We start from the raw sequence: 22,912 nt of genomic DNA on the forward strand, positions 1-22,912 counted from the left end.
TGTCCTCCATTAAACCTGTCCAGGAAACACAAACAGACAGAATTAACAAAAAGAAAAGGAGTGTACACAGTTTCTGTCTTCTTTTTTTCCCATTGAGGCAAGATGTGGTATCGTGTTGCTCAATCATGCTGGTGTCAGAAAGAAGGCTATGAGATCCTAGAACTTCATAGCCATACACAGAATAATGTTTCTATCCCTAATTCACCTCCAATAGACTCTCAATCGTTTGATGAGGATAGCTATACAAATCTTGGCTAGCATGGCCAAGATAATGAGAGAATAATCTGAATTGAGTATAAATACCACATCGCATATTTAAGTTAGCCCAGTAATATTTCAGTCTGAAGGATGATTAACAGAAATCGATGAACTATAATCATCCACATCAGTTGCATATTCATTGGCACGGCGAGATGTACAGAACCAGACAGGAGGGGGGAAAAAATGATGGACAAATCGCACAAGTACTGATCAAGTGATCTTCAAAGCAATACAATTTCGTTCTTTCATTTTTTAAGAAGCTGAAGGCCAGTAACCTTTTATGAAGAAATTGACAAGGCAATCCCTGAGAGATCAACAATTTATACAGCATCATTCACGTACATCCACAAATCGGTGGACCATGGATGTGAACAGGAAGAAAACATAAATATCCAACAAATGACAAATGAAATAACAAGCACCAACAATAACACCAAAACGAAGAGACCCGTGGTTTCTGCGCTATGCAAGAGGAAATAGTCTTGCTAAGCACTTCACAACAGAGAGACTCAGAACTCCAGAGGTCCCGGTACCTCTTGTCAATCCCCTCGACCAATCTCCATTTTTTGAAGTTTGGGCCCTTAATCAATTGGTCGATAGATTAACAAAATAACTTACATAGATGCATTGGAGAAAAACAGAACATCACACCAGTTGTTTTTGCTGACAATTCGTCACAGTAAAAAAGATAACTGATACTCAAACCAAAAAAATCATTGGTGTGACAGAACAACAAAACCAGGCATATACATCATATTAATCAACATTTTAGATTTAATTTAAAATTCAGCTAACAATCATCCAGATCTCAATTGGAATAAAATAATAAACAATGAGGTGAATTATGAGCAAGAACCCAGCACGTAATCCAGAAACCTCCTAACCTAACATGCGTGATGACAGCAAATACAATTTTTAACAAAGCTCTTTGTTCCAAAAAACGACATTGCAACCTTTCTAAAACACAACAAATAAATACACTATACACATCAGAGCATGCAAATAGACAATTGTAATTATTGAACACATGCCAATAAACAGGAGCACATAATGAGAGTGAGAGAGAGAGAGAGAGAGAGAGAGAGAGTTGCAACAATAGATTGATGCCTATGAAAATGCTACAGGTCATTCTTGAGGATATTTTACCATGATCAATTGCAAAGTAAAAACAGTTATCTCATATATACAACAATACTCTGAACTGCACCTGGATAATACAGCCCAGAATGTGGGTGATTAAAAGGTTAGTAGTTGAGCAGGACCCAGACCTGGTGGGGCAGGCTGTGTAGGAGCGTCATCACTTTCTCCATTTCCACCGGCACTCCATCCTGCACCCCCACCCCTCCCCTCTGAAAAACTGCCCCTACAAACAGCTCCCTTTTCCATCAAAGGCAAGAACGTGGTAGAATCTTGATGCCAATTCTGTGTGACAAGTGAAAGCATTAAATTACTTGTTGAGGGGGATTTGAGCACTCCAGAACAAAATCAAGAATGAAGTTCATGTCAGCTGTCAGGTGGGGGTGGTTTGAGCTCTCCAAGAACAAAATCAAGAATGAAGTCGAGGTCAGCTGTCATCATCCACAGCACCAATGTAGGTGAGGTCAGTCCGCCTCACCCTAACAGCCCCTTTAAGCCAGCTGGAAGCACGAAGATTAGCATGGTCACTGCTGCCAATCACAGAAGTGTTGCTTGAAGATAAGCCAGACCCAGTGCCATCTTCCAACAATGTCCATGGATCAATCTCCATATCATTATCAAGTTGCAGTGGCAACGGAAGTGGCAGTGGCTTGGATTTTGTTGATATGTTATTTGCAGAGCGTGCCAAAGGAGCTGGATTTTTCTGAGAGTTATTTCCATTTAAAACCCCTGAAATTGCAATGCTGGGTTGAAGTGAAGCAACAGCAGCTGTGGGGACAGGTGGTGGCTGGCAAGAGACAAAGCACCGAACAGAAGGTAGAAGAATTGGCATTGCAGCTTGGATACGCAGTCGAGTCGTGCCAGGCAGCTTCATACGATCTAAATCATTCTGCATTCACAGCAATGATAGGGGTGTTGGGTTATACCCTCATAGACAACTAAAATAACCAGGGTTATACCCTCATAGACAAACCAAAATAACCATTTAGTTCTTTTCTCTTCTTTTATTTGATTTTAAATATCCAACATCAAAACATGGATGTACTGATGAGAAACAGTGATCCTTTATTTTTATTTTTTTAAAGAAGTAATAACTAGAAACAGTGATCAAATTTAAGTATTTTGCAAAGATGAGAGAAGAGATCAACCAAATGGTGGAGCTGAAGTGAAGGGAGATCTAGCAATAAGAACCTCTGAGTTTATCCCAAAACAAATAAATGGAGATTGTGGATGAACGTAAACTGCCCCACCTTATTTGGGACAGACACGGTTCAGTTTAGTTGTAGGTAGAGAGAGCAGAATGAAAAAGAAAATCGGATGAGCAGAACAGAAAATAAAATTAGATGAAGATTCCAGAGAAAGGAATGAAAAGAGTTTTTTGCACCCATTCTAACATTTTTAAAACCAGCCCCAACAAATGATGGATATCCTTTATGTGTAAATTAAGATTCATTAACAAAAGCAAAGATATTACATAAATACTTTTGTGGGATACTCAATTCAAGGGCATCTCAACCTCCAAAAGTGTTGAAACAACTACCTTTACTGTCATACAATTTGATTGTGCATTGTAATCACTTGAAATGACTAAGAAAAAGCACATCATAGGATCTTGTCAGTGGCATAGCAAGTAAGTTTTGGTTTTTCATCCATTGGTTTTGGCAGGCAAATAAAAAAAATCCACGTTGGTCAATTAGATTGTTCCTTTAAACCCTACATAAAACTTGATAATCATGTAAAATTTCACAGGTTAACTGGAAACCGGACCTTGTACTCTAGCAGTAGTTCTCCCCCTAATGTACAGATAGGTCAAGAGCTCAAGAGGTGGAGAAACAGGCTTTTAAAACTGAGATGGAATAAATTGAAATTGTGGTGTTCTACTTGGGTTGTAGACCACCATTTAGCCTGAATGTATTTCACTGGTATCAAGATACTGATTTAGATTCCCTATACAAGTCAGATTCAACATGTCATCTTTTATATGACTGGGGATATAAATGTCACCTAGAAACAAATCCAAAAAGTTCATCCAATCTCACATGGGGGTTGAGACACAAATTAAGTACCCACATTTAAGAGTAGCTATATTCATATGTGAAAGTCATATTTGACACCAACAAAGCAGTCAATTGATCATATTTGACACCACCATTGCAGTCAATTGAAACACGGGTATCAGATAACAAACCTGCAAACTCTCCACCAAGTCACGATCAAATCCAGCACAATCCTTGGAGGATTCATTGACTGACTTGGAGCTGGAGGCAGGTCTTGGCTTCAGCCAGCTTGGCCGGGAGCTGCTTAACAACCCATGCAGGACCAACAGTAACCGGTCAAAGAGACTTTCGCCAGATAAATCTGCAGAAGCAGCTTCCAACGGTGACTCTAGTTCCCCCTTAGATTGGAAGCTTTGCAAAGGATAGAAAGATAGCTCTGCATCTTCATGCACAACCCTACTACCAAGAAGACGAAGTATGACAGAGGCAAGCATGTGTCTCATGTTCCGCCCAGATGGCTCACTGACAAGTCCAGAAAATGGAAATGATACAATTAAGTGTCTGCTGCAGCAGTTTAATAAGACAATTAAATGTCTGCCTGCGGCAGTCTACTACACTAGCATAAAATTCTGTGCATAATCATTACAGAAGCCAATTTGTCTTCATTCAAGGAATTATTTCATTACGCATGTGTCTGGGATTTAGCATGTGGGAAAAAGGTGAAAGGACACGGTAAAATGATTCTTATGGATACCAATATAGAAAACAAAATATCTAGAAACACTGATGTGAGAACAGAGTGAAAGAACAATTGATAAAGAAAAAAAAATAGTTGAGGATCAACACATAATAATTTGTATCAAGTAATGTGCAAGCTACGAAATATTAAATGAACAGGAAATATTTGTATGCTTACCCATTTGTGCATATGGTAGGAAGCAACCTTAGCAATAACTGCAACCGCAGTAACATAGAAGCTCGTAGGGCAGCAGGGGAGGGGAGGGTAGAATCTGCAGCTGCTGCAGTTCGTCTCGCCAATCCAGGACTGCCACCTCTTATTCCTTTGCGGTTGTTACTTTTATTTGCTGGACCTTCCAGTCCAGAAGATGATGTTCCTGTTTGCTTACTTGTACCACGAGTGACCGAGTTTATTTGCTGCTCAATATTATTCAACTGCTTGATCAAATCAGTTGCGAATGTATTGCGAGAGTCATCAGAACCTTGATCTATGCAGGGAAGAACTAGTTCAACAAGAGCCCTTTCAGTCACATTCTGCTGGAAGAGACTAGAACCCTCGGACTCAAATACTGGAAAGGACCCTTTTCCAGACCTTTTTGTCTCAGTGCCCTCTTCAACAACCTCCCCTTCTTCAAGAGAGGGAACCTCAAACTTCTTCTTATCCCCTCTGTTCATCACAGGATCAAAACCAGAATTGGACCAGCCCCAAGGTTTCCAAAAGTGAGCTTTAGTTGAAAGACCTTTACTCTCGGCGATATTAATAAGCCGTTGTCTAATGGTTTTTCGTCCAAAAAGAACGTCATGGCCTCCTAAGAACCATTTAGCCTGCAATAACATTGAGTTCTCTAGAGACGTCCCAAGAAGATGAACCAGCTCTGAGAAAAGTGGAGCAGCATCAGGTCTTACCAATAACCTTGTAAGAATGATTTCAATGAAATTATTTTCATTTTCAGAAGCAGCTTCTTTTTCAGGGCCAGGAGAGGAAGAACGGATTGCATCTGCTAGGGAAATGTCATGAGTCTCAAGTTTTTCAATGAGGGCTTGTTCATTCAAAAGCAACCTGAGTTCAACCCACTGCCAATGGAATTTTGCAGGCTGCAGTGCATCCAATACATTCACAAGCTTATCTAGAAGCTTGATTTCATTCTCTGCATGTTGAACCTTAGATCCACCATGTCCAGAAGCCCTGTTTCCATCGTCTTGCACGAATACCGAGTGTGGCAATTTACAATCAACAATAGCATTTAAAAAAAGCCTTCCTCGGAGCGGAACAAAGGCCTTGGTTTTGAAACGCATGTCCAAACCATTTAACTCTAGCATGGCAGCAAACTCAGCATCACTGGAATCTGCAGCTATAAGATCATAAAGGCCTTGACTGTCTCTTAAACACACATCCCTAAAAGGCAGGTGCTTTATGGCATCACCAATGGCCATTGTCAAAGAGCGATACAATTGATGGATGTCTTCACGAGTTGCACTGAATGGTCTCCAAATAACAAAGGCAAAGATAGAGTAGGCAGGTGGAAAAACCAAGCTAAGAGGGAGCAATCGCTGCATCCTTGAAAGAGCAACTAAAGATGGTTCGCCCAAGAGCTCTACAATCAGACCATCAGATACAGTTCTGCAGTTCCCAACAAGTAACCTAAACCAATGCACATAAACTTCGATTGAGTTGTCCATCTTAAAAACAGTAAATGAACGAGCATTACCATTAGAATTGGATTTTGTATTCCTTATACACTGAATTACATCCAACCCTTCCTTTAACCGGAAGACAGTCACCATTCTCTCCAGAGTAGTCACACCATGGATAATAGCTCCAACAACAAGTCCAGAAATAGCAGCAGCACTTTTTGTTCTTCCAGCAGCTTTTGCAGAGTTGTTCAAGATCTCATTAGCGATATTCCCGCTGGAATCATGGGATTCAGGGGACAGCTGAAATGGGCTTCGAGAAGCCTTCCCAGGAGCAAATGCTGTAGCAAGAGCAGAGGAGGCTTCTGTTGCAAGAGCTACCTCAAAAACCCGGCTTTGACGCTCCCCAAGAGCTTCCTTGAGTAGACATAGGCAATTTATGTGGATGCGCAAAATGCGCCTAGCAAAATTTAGCAAACCCGTCCCAGCTGAAGCATTTGAATAATTACTGCCTGGAGAAAAATCAGGCATTTTTGCTATAGTTGGTCCAACATTATTGATTATGGCAGAAACAGCAGAAGACACCAAGGATGGATCACCTTCTTGAGCAGCACCACCAGTCTGCCTCATGCAGTCCATAAGTCCCATGATTATTTGTTGAGCTATCTGATATGTGTCATCAGATTTTTCCATACCAGGAACTTTTGCTGTACCAGCACCAAAGAGTTTTCTCTCTTTGCCAAAGTGGTGAAAAGCATCGTCAATATTCCTTTGGACAACATCTCTCATGCTCATACCCACTCTTGATAATCGACTGCCACTAATTTTCTGACGAAAAAAATCATCAAAATCTTCAACTCCTGCTGGAACACCAAGTGGAAATCCAAAATCTGCATCCAGTGATCGTCCAATTTCAAGTTCAGAAAGAAGCCTCTTGTCGCATGATGCCTTGAAACTCTTCTCCCATTCTAAAACACTTGGCACGTCGCCGTATTTCCTCAAAAGATGTCGGGAATAAATTAAGGCTGCTGAACCTGAAATTCTTCCATTGGATGCCAGCAGTGCTGCAACACGGTGCATTGTGGTTGACAAGACTTCAGGAATAAGATCTGTTGCAATAATTATGTTCTCATACCTGAAAATTTTCATTGTGATGAGCAATTACAAATTTTATTTTTTTAGGAAGAAAAATTTATTGTAAAGAGGGAACAGAATAATACACAAATGGAGAATAAGACATCCTACCAGATAGCAAAAAAGAAACAACAAAACAAAAATTGCTTCATAAAAAGCCTGCAAGAACCATCACTTTACAAGCCAGACCATGGATAAAAACTAATAAAGTAGGGAACATGCATATGCAAACAGTGCTCTTTACAAGAATATGCAGATGGTTCAACAAGCATGTGCTGGATGCATGTATAATACTACCTAAAAGCAGAGTGAAGAAGAAAATATATAAACATAACTTCTATGGTATTGATTCCAGAGAGACTTTCCCAGGAAAAAAAAATGAGGAAATAAAGAATTGGAGAGCTCAGAAATTCTTTGTTCCAGAAAAAGAGTTTTCCATAGCTTTTTTTAAACAGTACAACACTAGTACAAAATATGAATAGCTACAAGCTTGAATTTCAACTGCAGAGCTGAGATGGGAAAAAAATGGAAGGACCCTAAAAATAAAACTCTAGTGAAAAATAGCAAAAGAAGAAGAAGAAGAAGTTTACTGCTTTCAAGCAAAACCAATAGACAACATGTACAAATTATTAAAAACAACATCTTTTAAGCATGCAAAAATAGCTAAACAGTAAATAAATGGTAATTTATTTCTAAGCCCTGAGGTTTATGCAGTTAAAACTTTATTTCTCGTACATTGTAAAACCAACATTGTAGTTTTCTGTAAACCATTTCAAGAAAGAAATAGATGAGTATCAAGAATATTTAGCCACAAAAGAATCTAAAGAACTAAAAAAGAAATTACTCTAACAAAAACAGGATCCCACAAAAAAAAAAACACATCAACAAAAAGCAGTTAAAGCAGATAATCTGTGATGTATTTTATCCAGATTAATAAGCAAGAAGCACTTCATGGATATTAGAAACAGCATAATGCAAACTGGAACTTTGTAACCACATAACTTTTGCATGTCTAACCTTCGGAGAGAAGATAACAAAAATGCCTCTCCCACTTCACATGCATGGTTTTCCACATTCCTTGGCAGCATCATACTATTTCTCCCACTATGGATTGTAGAATTAGGGTTGCTAAGGACCTTTGGCAACAACCAGAGCAGTAACTTTGCTGCTGGAACTAAATCACAGCAAATATCCATCAAATACAATATAGCAGATAGCTCATCCTCGCCAAGCTTCCATCTAACAGAGCTCCTATCATCTACATTGACAAGAGATCTAGAAAATTGGCTGGCCTTGACAGCACTCTTCTCAGTCTCCTCAACAAGCTGCCTAACAACAGCTATCAACCAAACTGTAATTGTCCTCTTCTCAACAGGACGCAGTTGTTTTAAGGATTTACCAATTGAAACAATATCTCCACCATACATTGTTCCCATCCCATCCATTGACCTGAGATTATCTCCTTCTATTCCAGTTCTGTGGTGAGGGCAGTTTATCTTATTATCACAAAAATGACTTGTAGATGCTCCCTGGCTACCCTCAATCCTGGCTGCTGCTAAATGAGCCAGGCTTTGAGTTTTACGCACAACCTTTTGCCTACCCTTGGAGACCTGTTTGGATGACTTTGGTGGTGGATCAACCTTAGAGGAATCTAAGGGTTTAGCCCCCTTCCGTACCCACCAGGTATCTTCATCATCTGATATAGGAGAATGTCCTTGAAGGTATGAGTTCCTTTCCTCACTTAACTTTTGTCTCTTTGCCTTTCTACAGTCTTCACAACCAGGTGTTTCTACTACATCCATTTTGCTGCCTATTGACTCAGCAGGCCTCTTAGCACTCCATTGAGATTCATCCAGTCCCGTGTCTGAAGATGTGGAGCATATTGGGAGTTGCAATAGTGCTGATATGGATGCCTTCAGTTCCTCGATGTCCATTTCATTCTTCACTTTTGCAGAAGGGCGGGACTGGGTATTTTTCCACTGCTCAAAGGAGGATGGGGAGGCACCATCCTTTCCAGCAATAGGTGGATGATGCTTGGGCTTCTTCACTGATAAATTTGATTTAACTGAGTTCTGATATCGTTCACAAAAAAGTCCATGAAGGAGAAGGCGACGTTCATTTGAATAAATACGCATTGCCTCTGAAAGTTCTGACCCTTCAGCAATCCTTGCGTCTTCCAAAACATCATGGACAAAGCGCCCAGGTAGTTGTTTCAAGACTCGATAGTGTCTCTTTCGTCTGTCAAGGTCAGCTGGTGGACCAGCTGCATCCATTATTCCACTAATTATCAACTGCCTCACATACACTTGTGGGGAAAAAAATCCAGAATGTATAAGTTCCACAATGAGTAGCTGAAGACGTTTCAAACCCTCCACATTGCACACTTCATGTTGATCAATCCAGCACACTGTGATATCATGCAAAGGACCTGGACTTTCAAATATATTTGACATATTAGTACCTTGTCCGCTCACAGTTTTTGAGTTGCTTTTAATTTCATATCCATTTCCCACAGGAATCCTGCCAAAATAATTAGACTGATTGAGACCTTTTACGAGGCTATTCACTCCAGGGGATTTCTCATTCTTCCGTCGAAATGGACTTTGCAGATCTCGTATCTTTGACTTCAAAAGCCGACTTGCAATATAAACCTGAGAAAAATCTTTTCTGCCAGTAAATTTCAGTTCATGAGGTGGGGCACTCCGAAAATCCCTATAATCACATGTTGCCCACTCACAAAGCAAAAATACAGAGCAAATGAGTGACAAGCTCACGCCCCTCAGCCACTTTAAAGAAGACCTCAGGCATGGACTGACTTCTTTTATCCAGCTTTCATGAACAGCTCCCTCGCAAAAATTTTCAAAAAGGTACCCATAAGCCTCTCTAATGTCCCCTAGTGAAAGAGCTTTATCTAAAGCTTGTAAGGCTTTAGCCACGCTATGAACTGGATAGCCAGAGCTAACAGCCTTGGCAAGGTTATCTGCACGCTTCTGAATGGATGAAACAACCCGATCAAAGGACAAAGATTGATATTGAGCATCAAGCCCTTTACTTCTGAAAACACAAGCAACTTCAGCTGAATTATCTTTTGTCTTTCTTGCATCCTCAGAAGCCTTTGACAGAAATGTCCCATCGTTTACTGCATAAGACACTACACTTGGTGGTAAAGGAAAACAATCCAGAGCGACAAACGTATCCGGCACAGCTAATATTAGATACCGAAGCATCTCAATTAAAGCAGAGGTTGTGTAGGCCCTTCGAGAATTATCTACCAGATCCGAACCTCCTGGAGAAGGTTCATGAATGAAACGAACCGCAACCCCCACTAGAGTGCGCACAAATGATTGAGAAAGAATAACAGTTTCTAAAACACCATATAAGATTGGCAGCAGCAACTGCAAAATCTCAAGCAAGTCCTTTTCCTGCAGGAGCACATAAAGGCCACCAAAAGCCATGAAACCCAATTAAGTACTCGTGATCTTAATATGCAAAGCATAAAGTTCATCTTGTACCTTGGAAGAAGTACAATAAAAAAAAAATGGTTAATCTAAAAATATACCTGTAGTTGACTAAGAACCCAGTCAATGATTACTGAAGGAAGAAGCAGCCCTTCTGCATGGTGCCAGTGCAAGAGCCGGGCCACATACCACAACTTTAAATGCAGGGAAGGCTCTTCACTATCAAGGATGGCTGATGATGGATCACTTCTGTGCTGTACTGAACCAGTATAAAGCATTTGTTGTGATCTATCTTTGCTGTGTGGAGCAGAATGAGGATTGTTTCTGGACAAATATTCATCCAGGAGAGACTGCAAGTAATCAACAACATCTTTTGTCCAAAGCTCTGTGCGGGACAACTGACTTTTGTCAGGTGTGCCAGAAGATATACTAGTAGAACTCGGTTTTACCTACAAAATATAACCATAATCTGCTTTTGAAAATAGTGAAATAAGCAAGTGTATCTGCATGCCAGTGCTAGTAATCAAGCAGCTCTACCTGATTAAGATAAGTTACTTTAATAAACCAAGTGGCTCGAAATAATGGCACATTGTTCCTGATAAGAACTTCCAAAAGTGATTTCTTCCTATATCCATGTGGCACATGATCAGCCAAAGAACGCAATCTTTTGTGGGGCTGTGATAAACCCTGGTATAAAGAACAAAGTAAAAAAAATGTTACAAGAAAGACTAAGAAAACATGACTGTTATCAGCTAAAATTTCAAGCTTGTGTTAAAATGCAACACAGCAGGCAATTTCCAAGGTCACATGCAGACACATTTGCTAATATGATGTTCTTCCCAGTTTCTTTCAGCAAAAGCTGCCTACAGGGCTCCAAAATTTGTATTTGTATTTACTTGATACTTGCAATGTTTTTCATGAATATAACTACATAATACATATCAATTAGAAACAATTGAGTGCTACTAAAAATTTGTATTTGTATCAACCAAAAAGATATAAAAAGAAATAGAAGGCACTCTAGTTCATGTGTAGGCATTTTTACTTGTGCACATGTAAAATTTCCCTCAGCAACATTGACAAATTCTTTTCAATAACTAAGCAATTGCACATCTAGCCTCCACAAGGTTAATTATTGAATTAACATCCCATATCCAATTACTATAGCTTATTTCAATTATAAGTGTTAAGAAAGATGACAAGCCATCGCAACCATCAAGAACTGCTATACATAATAAAGCATGTTAGAGATTGGTGATATATGAAAATTTAAAACAATATTTCAAACCCGTTCCTCTCTCAACTCATGATGCACTATCTTCCATGTTTAAAAAACAAATTGTCCCACTTTACGCATAACTTGAGAGAAAGGCCAAGCATGTAGTTATTTGTACTCTCCAAGATAAAGGGTAGCAAGTTTTGTTTTTCAAACTTTGAACTCAGGAGCAACCCCCCCCCCCTAAACAATTAAATGTGTATCACAACCAAATAAGTTTAAGAATGACATTGCATCACATTTCCTCGAGGCACCCACATGGTTTTTTTAGGAAGCTAACTCAGCCATAGTAGGTCCATTGACAAGTGCCTTTTCCAATCAGGTATGCACACTTTCTTTTAGAGAAACTTGGAAACCATATACCTCAATCCATTTCTTCTTGAAGTCTTCGCCACAAGATCTTTGTTCAGGATATACACCAGGCTTAGTTAATAATGACCCAGAAAGAGGCACGCCATATACTTGACCAGCCTGTAATAATGAGCATCGATGTTAAGACTAGATGATGAGGTTGTAAAGAAAAAAACACATTTTCAGCTACTGGTGGGATGAACATATAGGGAGCAAGATAGAGCATTGAAAGCAGAAAAAGCTTTCATAAGTATGACACATAATTAGAAAGGGTAAAGGCATACCTTGCGCTTTTGTGCACGAGACTCATTAATGGCCCTCAGACATTTTCTGATAGCCTGAAAGAGAAAAATTCCAGTATCAGTAACTGTTAATCATCTCTTCACATGAGAGTATCCAAAGCTTTTTATGGGCAAACAAAAATGAAACATAGTAGCTTCCTATAAAATTACAAAAAAAAAAACAAGTTAATAAAAGGCATTATAGCTTCCAAATTGAAGTGAATAACCTCTTTGCATTTTTTGACAACAGGACTGGTAAAACTTTGAGCCTGAGAGTGTACGATTTCTCTGGTTTCCTGAGAACTCAGAACATAAAAAATTAATAAATTATAGATATCAAGGCTTGTAAATATTTGCATGAAAACATTAAGATCTAATTTTGATGAGCACATATTAACAACGCGATTCTCACAATTCCAATAATTTATCTGAGGAAATATAAAGGGATCAGTCAAATATGATTTCCTCTTGCAGGTTTGAGATTAAAAAATGTAAGCAAGGATAAAATCATAAGTGAAAAAAAGCAATAAAGTTCTTTGTTTCTTGGGGCAATGTTCAAAATGTCAGTTTTTATAACAAGTTCAAAAAAAATCAAAACTTTCTTTTTCTTTTTGAGAAAACATCAAGATTCATATGCTAATTGAATTAAGCACAAGAATCATGCATATGTGCGCACTTTTCGATAAAAGGTCAAATGGCAAGCACAATAAAATGTAGCATGTTGTCCACATTTATACATGTTGTCTGTGGCAAAGTATTAATGAATGAAAAATAACCTCAAGTCCTTCAACTGCATCCTTATATCCAGCCTCAACATATTCGTTAGTGACAGTCTCCTCAGGGCAATTTGGAGTTTGAGGATGAAAGTCAGGGGGGCCAAGTCTACGATTTAAAAAGAGATGATTATATGATAGATAAGAACCATAACCAATCAATAACGATCAACTAGGAAAAAAAAATTAAACAACAAGCATCCAAACTCATAATGAAAGTATTTAAATTCTTATCTGACATCATTCCAAACAAATTAAGAAATAGCTATCTGAATAAAAATTGGTGCCAACAAATATTATTGTACTTTTTTTTTCACTGTAAGTGGTGCTAATAATGAAATTACCGGGAATTCAACGGTTCTTTATCACACTTCAACTTGTATGGATTCAGAGGAGGTGGCCGCCTGCACAATACAAAACGTCACTTTGAGTAAACAGCAAATTTGCCCTTCAAAATAATAAAAATGAATCGTGTCTATTTGTAAAGAAAAAAGAACAGGCATCCTACTAGCAGAAGGAATGAGGAGCATGGGAGAAAAATCTAAATGTCTAACAGTTAATATGCTGCTGAACTAAAATGAGAGAACTAGGCATTGACTGACATGATAACGAAACGAGTTGAGTACCTAGCCCCATTCTTTGTGAGGCTAGCACAAAGCACACACATGCACAGATGCGTTGCGAACTAAGAAGTGATTTCGATATGGAAATTCAAACGTATGGGTGTGTACAAAGGTATAGGCAACACTTAAAAACTTATCACAGACCAAAGGCATGTGTGCATTGTACTGTACATGTAACTAGAAAACATGACTGTGTTCAGAGTCGAGAGCCACAATTATCAACAGTTCATGGAGGGCAAAAAGATATTGAAAACCAATTTACCTAGGGTTTATAGAGAAGTTGGACGCCAATGAAGATGAATCAGTCCGGGTGCTATCTCTAGAAGATGTGCCTCCAATGGAGCTATTGTTAACTGCACTAGTGCAGCCGGCAGCATGATACCTTTGCATTTCTCCAAACTAACATCCACATACTGCTCCCAACATTGAACAACTACAAGCTCTGTAACTAAACTGCATAGAGAAAAACATATTTAAAACATATAGAAAGCCAAAAGAACACTGAAGCTACAGATTCAAAGAAATGCAAAGACAAACTCAGCTGTGTGACCTCAAGCATGAAATCTACAAGTTAATAGGTAAAAATCCCTCAACATCCATATAATTTGAATTGAAAAGGTTATTTTTCCCGAGCTTCAAACTGTAAGATGTTGAGCACAACTTCCTGTGGCTATGAAGCCAACTATTTTTCATAGCAGACACAACAGACCTGTTGAAAAAAATGGAAAAGGAAAACATGAAGAAGATGAAGAAGCGAAGAATCTATACTATAGGGTTTAAATGTACAGAAAAATGATGCCATGAAAATCAACATGTCCTAGAAATATAATTTAAAATCAAAAAAATGTTTGCTTTCATCACATGCTAGGTTATCTTGAGATCAACACAAACTTGAGACAGAACTTCAAATGGTGTTTTGGAGGGAAAATAAAGATTGGGAACTCTAAATTGCTGATAATCAAGCATCAGGTAACTAAACCAAAGTAATCCTTGTATTCGTCAATAACCAAGTAAACTGAAAATTTCAAAACCTAAGTCTGCACTTTGGAGTTGCAAGCATCTCTTGTATTCGTCAGGTAACTAAACCAAAGTAATCCTTGTATTCGTCAATAACCAAGTAAACTGAAAATTTCAAAACCTAAGTCTGCACTTTGGAGTTGCAAGCATCTCTTTTTTCCAAGTAACTAGTTTGAACCAGTCCAAGGCCCCTTCTTCCCAACCACATCCAATGGTCCCAGAACAAGTATTTCTAGGGTTTCTACTATCAAATATTAAGAGCAAAAGGTTGGACATGAACATCAAAGTAATATACTTTTCAACTTCAAATACAAAAGACCCAAGCATGTGTTACTTCCTCTGATTCAGAATCATAATCAAATAACCAAACTTGCAAACTTAGTGGTATAACTCCAACACAACTGATGACTTTGATCTACAAAACCTAAGCTTCCAAACTATCATCGATAACTCAAAATTCAATCTTTCCCTCTAAACCCAGCAACCTCAAGCTACTAAAACCCCAAATAAACACAAAATGAATCCAAAACCCAATACCACATCCACGAATCTAATCCAAATTACCATAAAAACAATACCTTTAATCCATCTAAATCAATAATTATACCCGGAATCACATAATCCACGAGTAAACAAACCCTAATTTCGAACACAAATCAAAAACTAGGGTTTACACCTAACTCTGATTCCTTAAGCTCGGAAACGATAAGCAAGCTATTGAGGAAGCTAGGTTTTTTATGGGAAATTCGTAAATTGAAGGAAGAGGAAAGATATTGCGATTAAGAGAGAGAAAGGAAGAGAGTACGTGAAGAAAATCTTACCTTGAAAGAAAATAAAGATTCGTAGAGAGAGAAAGAAGAATAGCTGCTTTTATATGTATATAAATATATATATATCAGAGAGAGTAGAGAGAGAAAGTGAGAGGAGAGGAGAGGGTTTGACTCTTATAGCTGCTATTTCTTGATTGTCTTGATGATGCTGATGACGAAGACGATGTCGTTGCTTGTCTCCTGTATAACACATTAGAAGAGTAGAAACAGAAACGATCTACTCGTTCATACGAGAATTAATATTAAAAAATTATTTTTCTCTTTCTTTTTTAAGATGGTTTTACTGGTTTAGCCTTGGGACTTCTAGTGTTTATGGGGAGGAATCTCGGAGGGGTGGCATGGAATGGGAGGTTAAAAGAGGAATGCCAGGGGGCAGTGTCGCTGGTGTTTCAGGCTTTTTCAGGTGGTGAAAAATGTGATGGATTCCATTTTGTTCCGAGGAAGATGAGAATTGTTTTGGTTGAAGAAGATCTTTACCAGTGGAACTTCATTGGTATTTTGAGAGTCTGCTTGTTTTGTTGGGGAGTGTGCTAGTGATTATTTTTTAAATAAATTTTTATATTAAAATATATATTAATAATATTTTTTATTTTTAAAAATTTATTTTTGATATTAGTACATTAAAACAATTCAAAAAATATAAACCATATTAAATTTTAGTCAAAAAAAAAACTTTTGAATTTTTTAGGAATACGGTTTTAACCGCGTTCCCAAATACTATCTTATATTTTAAAGTATATTTTGTTAGAAGTATTTTAAAATAATATTTATATTTTTAAAAAATTATTTTTAATATCAATATATTATTAATATATTAATACAAAAATTTTTAAATATATATATTTTCAACAACGTTTTGAAATATGGCTTTAAAACTAGAATAACATGCTAAAAATGTTTTTATATTAAAAAAAATTGTACAAATCTTTTTATTGTTTATGTACATATTAGGTGATGTTTGGCATTGAATTTAACTGTATTTTTATTGTTTTAACTTCAAATTATTTTTTATTTTTTGTGTTTTTATATGGTTTGTTTTGATATATTAATATTAAAAATTAAATTTTAAAAATAAAAAAATACTTTAAAAAACAATTCCATCATACTTTACACTAAAAACTAAATTACATGTGGTATGATTAGGATGATGTATTATTTTCTATAAATTTGTTTATGGAACAATGTCGGTTTTAAAGTCTTTGTTGACTACAAGAGCTTGTACATCATGGAAATGGAGAAAGTACGAAGCTTGTAGATTTTCATATTTGACATGGGCAAAACGGCATCGAGTGATTTACTATTTTTGTCGTTTGTGTTGTGTTTTTTGTACCACCGCGTATTATTAGGTTAGATCTACACGCTCTGTATAATATTCCTCGTTATTGCATCATGTGTTTCACATGAACATGATCCAGCAACTCTCTAATTTCTCCACAAATAATTAAACTAGCACTAAACTAGTTTAATCACCCACGCTTTGTGGTTATTAGAATTCAAAGTTAATTCAATTCGTTTAAGAAAAGAGAGGGAGGGGGTATAAATTAATATTTAAATAGAAATAATGAATGAAAATGTTTAAAAAATAAAATAAAACAAAATTACACCCATCAGATTGAAAAAATAAACAATAAAAAACTTTAATAAAAACTTAATATTAAAAGATATAATTTAAAAAAAAAAACATGAATATTAAACCATACAATAAAGGATAAACAGGCTAGGATCGTGTCTTTTTTAAATTTTTTCATCGAGAGCGGATGAGCTATAATCATTTTTAAGCACTAAATACTAAGTTTCTCAACAAACCATTAGGAATTATCACGGAACTCTTCAACATAATGTGACGCTTCATTAAGCACTAAATGCTAAAACAAGCATTTCAAATCATGTTCAAATATAATGTATTTGTCCAAGTCAACTCACGCAACCCTATAGCTTATCATTAACATCTCAACCATTTGATCTAATAAGATCCTAAAATTAATATAAAGTTTGTCAAATTCATAAACCACATTAAAACCATAAACTTGTTCAAACAAATAATATAGTCAAACACATAATCCATCAATCAAAGTCTGATGTTCAATTAAAAATACAAACTAAACATGAAAAATAAAGTTAAAAAGTTATGGTTTGGGATCTTCAAAATCAATCTTCAATGGAGGAGTTGAGGGTCATTAGAGCTACTGAAACCCATGAAAACAGTTACAATACATCAACACACGTAATTTAAAAAAGCCAAAGCTTATGACATGTTTTCCCACACGCTAACAAGACTTGTAGGTGTGTGACCTTCGCATGGTAGACCAACTCTTCCTCTTTTTACTGGTATCGACAATGTAGCTCTCCATCAATGAAGAAAAGAGATCGACTAGCTTGAAGTTTCAACTATTCTTTTCCTTCCTTCCCTCTTCTCTATCCATTGTGAATAGTTGTTGTTGGTGTCGGCCATGAAAGGACTCAGGGGCTATGCATTATAGTTTGGGTGGTGGCTGGTCGAAAGTTGTGTGTTAGGTGAGAGAGTGGCTATGGTTTTTTGGTGTTTATGTGTTTGAAGATGAAGATGATCAATAGTGAAAGAAAGAGAGAATTGGTTTTTTTTTTTTGTTTTTTTGTTTATTTAAATAATTGTGTGTGTTGGTGAGTGGGAAAGTGTAGGGGTGGTTTTGTTCTTTCTCTTGGTTTTGGTTATTTTTAAAGAGTGTTTGGTAGAGTTAAACTAATTGTGGGGTTGTTATTTTATGGTTATTAAGGTTTTAAAAAAAAAGTATTGACGTCGGGTTAATGCTAGATTTCATGGAAAAAAATTCAATCTTATTACTTAAAAGAGATTAAAAATAAAGAGATAAAAATTGAAACAACGAAAAATAACAACCTTTTTGTTTTCTAAAAAAAGTATTGTATCAACTTTGCTCCTCTTTCTTTCTTTTTTTTTTCCCTTTCAGTCATCATTTTTTTTATCTGATTTTATTTTTTAGTGTTGTATTGATTGAGATTTGTGGTTAATAATTTATTTCAATCTACTTTTTATGTAGTTACCTCAATCTTGAAAAACAAAATCTTAGCATTAGGTTGATGTTTGGTTTTATGAAAAAGAATTTGATTTTATTGGTTGAAAAATATTAAAAATGAGGAGACTAAAATTTAAACAATGAAAAAATATTAGCACTTTAAAAAAAATGGTGTTAGAACCTTTTTCCTTCATTTTGCCTTAGATTTTTTTTTCCAATAAATCCTTTTTAGTCTCTTTAGTTTGGAAATTATTTGGTTTAGTCCAAAACTTTATTTTATTCTTTTATTCCCAAAATGTTTGAGAGAGAGGAGAGTAGTAAAAAAAACAACAAAAGAGAGAAAGATGTTGGTTGGTAAGATTTTTCTGGAAAAAAAATGAACAAGCTTGATGTCAAAAACTTTTTTTTAATGAAATGGATGTTATTGAGGTGGTTTTTTTTTTTTTTTGCTTTTATTTTGCCTAAAAATACAAATTAGGATTTAGAGAGATTTTTTCCTTAACTAATTTAGATTTTACCAAGTTAGAGAATTAGTTTCTTGAGGTCTCAGGAGTATTTTCAGGAGTTTCTAGGTAGGAATGAGTTCAAAATAGGTATTTTAGACAAAAACATGCCTTATCTTGATTTTTTGACTACCTTTGCGATCGCGCTAAGCACCTAGACTTACACGCTTGATTTTTTAAAAAAAAAATTTCAAAAAATTAAATTAAATTTCTTAAAAATATTTTTTTTATAAGTTAGATATATTGTTTTATTAAATTATAAAATTAATTAAGAATGTATTTTGGATATTATTTTATTAAATATCATTCAATATTTTTTAATAATATTATAGAATTTGTTTTATCATATTAGCAAGCATTTTTTTTTGTACAACCTTTCATAATCATTTTTTTTAATTATCCAGCTGATTTACCACGAGTGTTTATTTTTGTTATCATATAATTTTTTAAAAAATAGTTTTAAAAAAAACAAACTTATAAAACTCAGTCAAGTCCATGATATGTTTCGTGGGTTTGATGGGTTAATCCGGGTCAATTTAATATGTTTTTATCCTAATATAAAAATCAACTTTAATTTTTTTAAGTCAAACTATGTTTTTACTGGTTATTCAGGTTATTTTTGGTTTTACCAAGTCAACTAGGTCACATCAAAACAATTCCCACATGGTTTAATTTGAAGCCTAGACCAAGCAAGTAGTCGAACATGGAGATTTCAATGTTAACCTAATAAGCCAGGTTTAGGCTCCGTTTGTTTGCTGGAAAGTAGTTTTCTTTTGGAAAGTGAATTCCGGGAAAGTATTTTTCGATGTTTGGTAGTGTAATGGAAAATGAGTTGGAAAACACTTTCCAGTGTTTGGTTATGTCATGGAAAATGAGTTGGAAAATAACTTATTAATATTTTATTTTTCTCAAGTTTATTAAAATAATGAGAAACAAATCTTACAAATTAAAAAGTTAAATGAGAATGAAATTGAAAAAAAATATAATTTCATAAATTATCTCAAATAAAATAAATAATAATCAAAATAATAGAGAACAAATCTAAAAAAAAATTTTAAAAAATGAAAGATGAAGAAATTAAAATAATAATAATCAACATTTCATAAATTATTTCAAATAAAATAAGTAACAATCAAAAGAATGAGGACCAAATTTGATAGATAAAAAATTTCAATAAAAATATGATAAGAAAAAAGCAAATAACAATTATAAAAATATGGACCAAAGTTAATATAAAAATAAAATTTTAAGAGATGAAATTGAAAAATAAATATTCAAAACAAAATATATATATAGCAATCAAAAGTTTGAGGATCAAATTTGATATAATCAGCAAATAATGACATTTCTAATTTTTTCACAACTTCCGGAAAGTGTTTTCCCCCTAAATTTTTCAGGAAAACACTTTCCTGAAAATCAAGCCAAATTTTCCTTTTACTGGAAAGTGTTTTCCATTGACCAACTTTTCTACTGGCAAACAAACAAAAGAAAGTTTGGGAAGTGATTTCCCGGAAACCACTTTCCGGAAAACAAACATAGCTAAAAGGAAAACACTTTCCTGAAAACCAAGTTAAATTTTTATTTGACTGAAATTGACTGGAAAGTGTTTCCGTTAATCGAAAACTGTTTTTCGTTGACTAGAAAGTGTTTTCCGTTGACCAACTTTTCTAATGACAAACAAACACATGAAAGTTTGGAAAATGATTTCTCGGAAACTACTTTCCGAAAAACAAGCATGGCCTTAATAATTTTACCAAAGAGTTAATCGCAGCAATACATTATTGTTATATCATTTTTATGTTTTTTAATACACTCATAATATAATTATTAATATGTTATTTTTTAAAAAAAATTAAACTTTTTTTTTGGAATAATAATAACATGTCGTCTGAAAATCCAATATTTTAGTAAAAAAATCTAAAATATATATATAAAAATTAACACGTTAATGACACAGGGATTTTAGCTTATTTTAAATCATCCATATCTCTTTTTAGCTTCATATATTTTTTAATCTCTTATTAAATGCATGCATGGAATTTTGGGTTACCGAAATTTGCAAAGTAAAGGAATATCAACAAGTTGGAATTGCCGATGAACGCGTGGAGAGTTGAGTGCCCCATAAATGGCTTAAAAGTGCTTGAATTGATTGGTTTTGTTGGATACAAAGTCGACGTGGAAATTTCAGTATGTGCTTAATGGGGTGTTCACGGTTCGGTTCGGTTCGGTTCGGTTTAGACTCAAAAAACCAACCGAACCGAATTACATTAATTTTGTGAAATATTAACCGAACCGGACCGAAAACCGGTTCAAACCGAACCAGTTCGGTTCGGTTAAATCCGGTTTTTTGGCAAAAAACCGGGAAACCTAATCCCTTCATCTAGACTCCCCCAAATCCCCTCCTCCCAGCTCTGAAAACCCGAACATTGACCTGCCAACCCAAAACTCTACCCGGTCCTTTGGCTCTCTCATCCAAACCTTAGCAACCAAATTTGAATCCGTCATCGAAATCTACAAGAAAGACCTGGACAAGCCATCGGTGTTATTGGATCCTCCATGTGGAAAATCATTGTCCCATATGTCTAGAAAACAGAAACTATTTCAATCTTTCAGTGGAATTGATCAAATATGTGCCAAGTTTCCAAATGCTTGAGATAAAGATGACTTTGAGCCTTTAAATGTCCATTGCCAATCTTGCAAATGGCAGATAGTCAAAGCAAAAGGAGATTGATACACAAAAGGCATTTGATCTCTTATATGGTTGTCCCACTATTTTTTTGTATGTATACAGTTGCTTATCTATATCAAGAAATGGGGAAAGAAAGATTAAGAATTAATTGAGAGGGGAAGGAGGTGGCTTTTTGTGAGAGGCAGGGAGAGGCAGGTAGCTGATGTTAACTGTTAGGGTTAGCTAACTATTTATACCGAAATTTTCTATTTATTGTTTAGTGGGTCCAATTCGGTTTGAGCCGGTTTCTGGTTCAAAATCAAAACTAAACCGGATCTGTTAAAATTTATAATTTTGAAAATCAGTTTAATTGGTTTTTCATTTCGGTTTGGTTTTTTCGGTTTAATCGGTTATTTTAAACACCCCTGAGTTAATAGTACTTTAGCACTCCTGGAGATAATTATTGATCCCTCTGCCTGTAATCCAGAGATTCTATCACGAATTTAAAAGCTCAACGTGCGACTCATGTTCATGGAAGCAAGCGTGCCTTTGGGCACAAAATTAGTGGTCCTAGTTTGAAGTTTCATTCCACGAAAGGAATGGAGATTTTTAAAGTCTATTAAAATAATTTCATGTAATTTTAATTTTTTAAAACAATCCTTTAAAATCATTTAAAACACTTCATTAAAATATAATTTGATGTATTTTTAAACCGAAAAAATTTTAAAAACACTTTTATAGATAAAAAAAAAAACTCCACATAAATAATGTCACTGTCAAGAAAGAACAACAAATATAAATTTTTTAAAAATAAAAAAAATATTATTTTAATACTTTTCAATAAAAAAACACTTTAACAAACAACCGTAAACACAAGCCCTTAAAACCATTAATTTATCTTTCTCAGCTGTGAGGCTCATCTAATTAGATCATAGTAGCAGGCCATCGCAAACGGTTGCTGAGAAGTCCTGTTGGGCGACTTGATTAGTCCTGAAGTTACCTAATCCTTTTGATGGTTTATAGGCATCATGCAGGTTACAGCACGGGCTTCTTGTGCACATGATGGTGCATTTCAACCACTGTATTCTGGAGGCTCTCTAACAGAAGAAATTCCGACAGAAATCCTATTCAGTTAGGTGGAGTGCGATTTAGTGTTTAAGTCAAGTAATGTGACCTGCCAGTCACGTTACAAATAAAGGTCCAAAGCCAAGGGAGGAAGAAG

General features: G+C 35.7%; 1 protein-coding gene across 4 annotated transcripts; it reads right to left on the bottom strand.

The window, feature by feature from the left end:
• Positions 1-1,345: 1,345 nt before the first annotated feature.
• Positions 1,346-15,927, bottom strand: LOC118057768 (mediator of RNA polymerase II transcription subunit 12). 4 transcript variants are annotated; one of them, XM_035070454.2, is made up of 14 exons: positions 15,500-15,927; positions 14,212-14,370; positions 13,924-14,114; positions 13,383-13,442; positions 13,042-13,147; positions 12,493-12,561; positions 12,269-12,322; positions 11,997-12,104; positions 10,895-11,044; positions 10,459-10,806; positions 7,917-10,321; positions 4,312-6,900; positions 3,587-3,917; positions 1,346-2,287 (listed from the first exon to the last, which is right to left on the bottom strand). In XM_035070454.2, exons 3-14 carry the CDS (start codon positions 14,049-14,051, stop codon positions 1,826-1,828), a joined length of 6,810 nt encoding a protein of 2,269 aa, XP_034926345.1. In that variant the 5' UTR covers positions 14,052-14,114; positions 14,212-14,370; positions 15,500-15,927; the 3' UTR covers positions 1,346-1,825. The 4 variants fall into 4 exon arrangements, with proteins under 4 accessions (XP_034926345.1, XP_034926346.1, XP_034926347.1 ...); XM_035070455.2 differs by having other exon boundaries at positions 14,204-14,370; XM_035070456.2 differs by lacking the exon at positions 14,212-14,370.
• Positions 15,928-22,912: the final 6,985 nt, after the last annotated feature.

The sequence above is a fragment of the Populus alba genome, chromosome 2, assembly GCF_005239225.2.
Source record: "Populus alba chromosome 2, ASM523922v2, whole genome shotgun sequence".
In the NCBI taxonomy this organism is placed as follows: Eukaryota; Viridiplantae; Streptophyta; class Magnoliopsida; order Malpighiales; family Salicaceae; genus Populus; species Populus alba.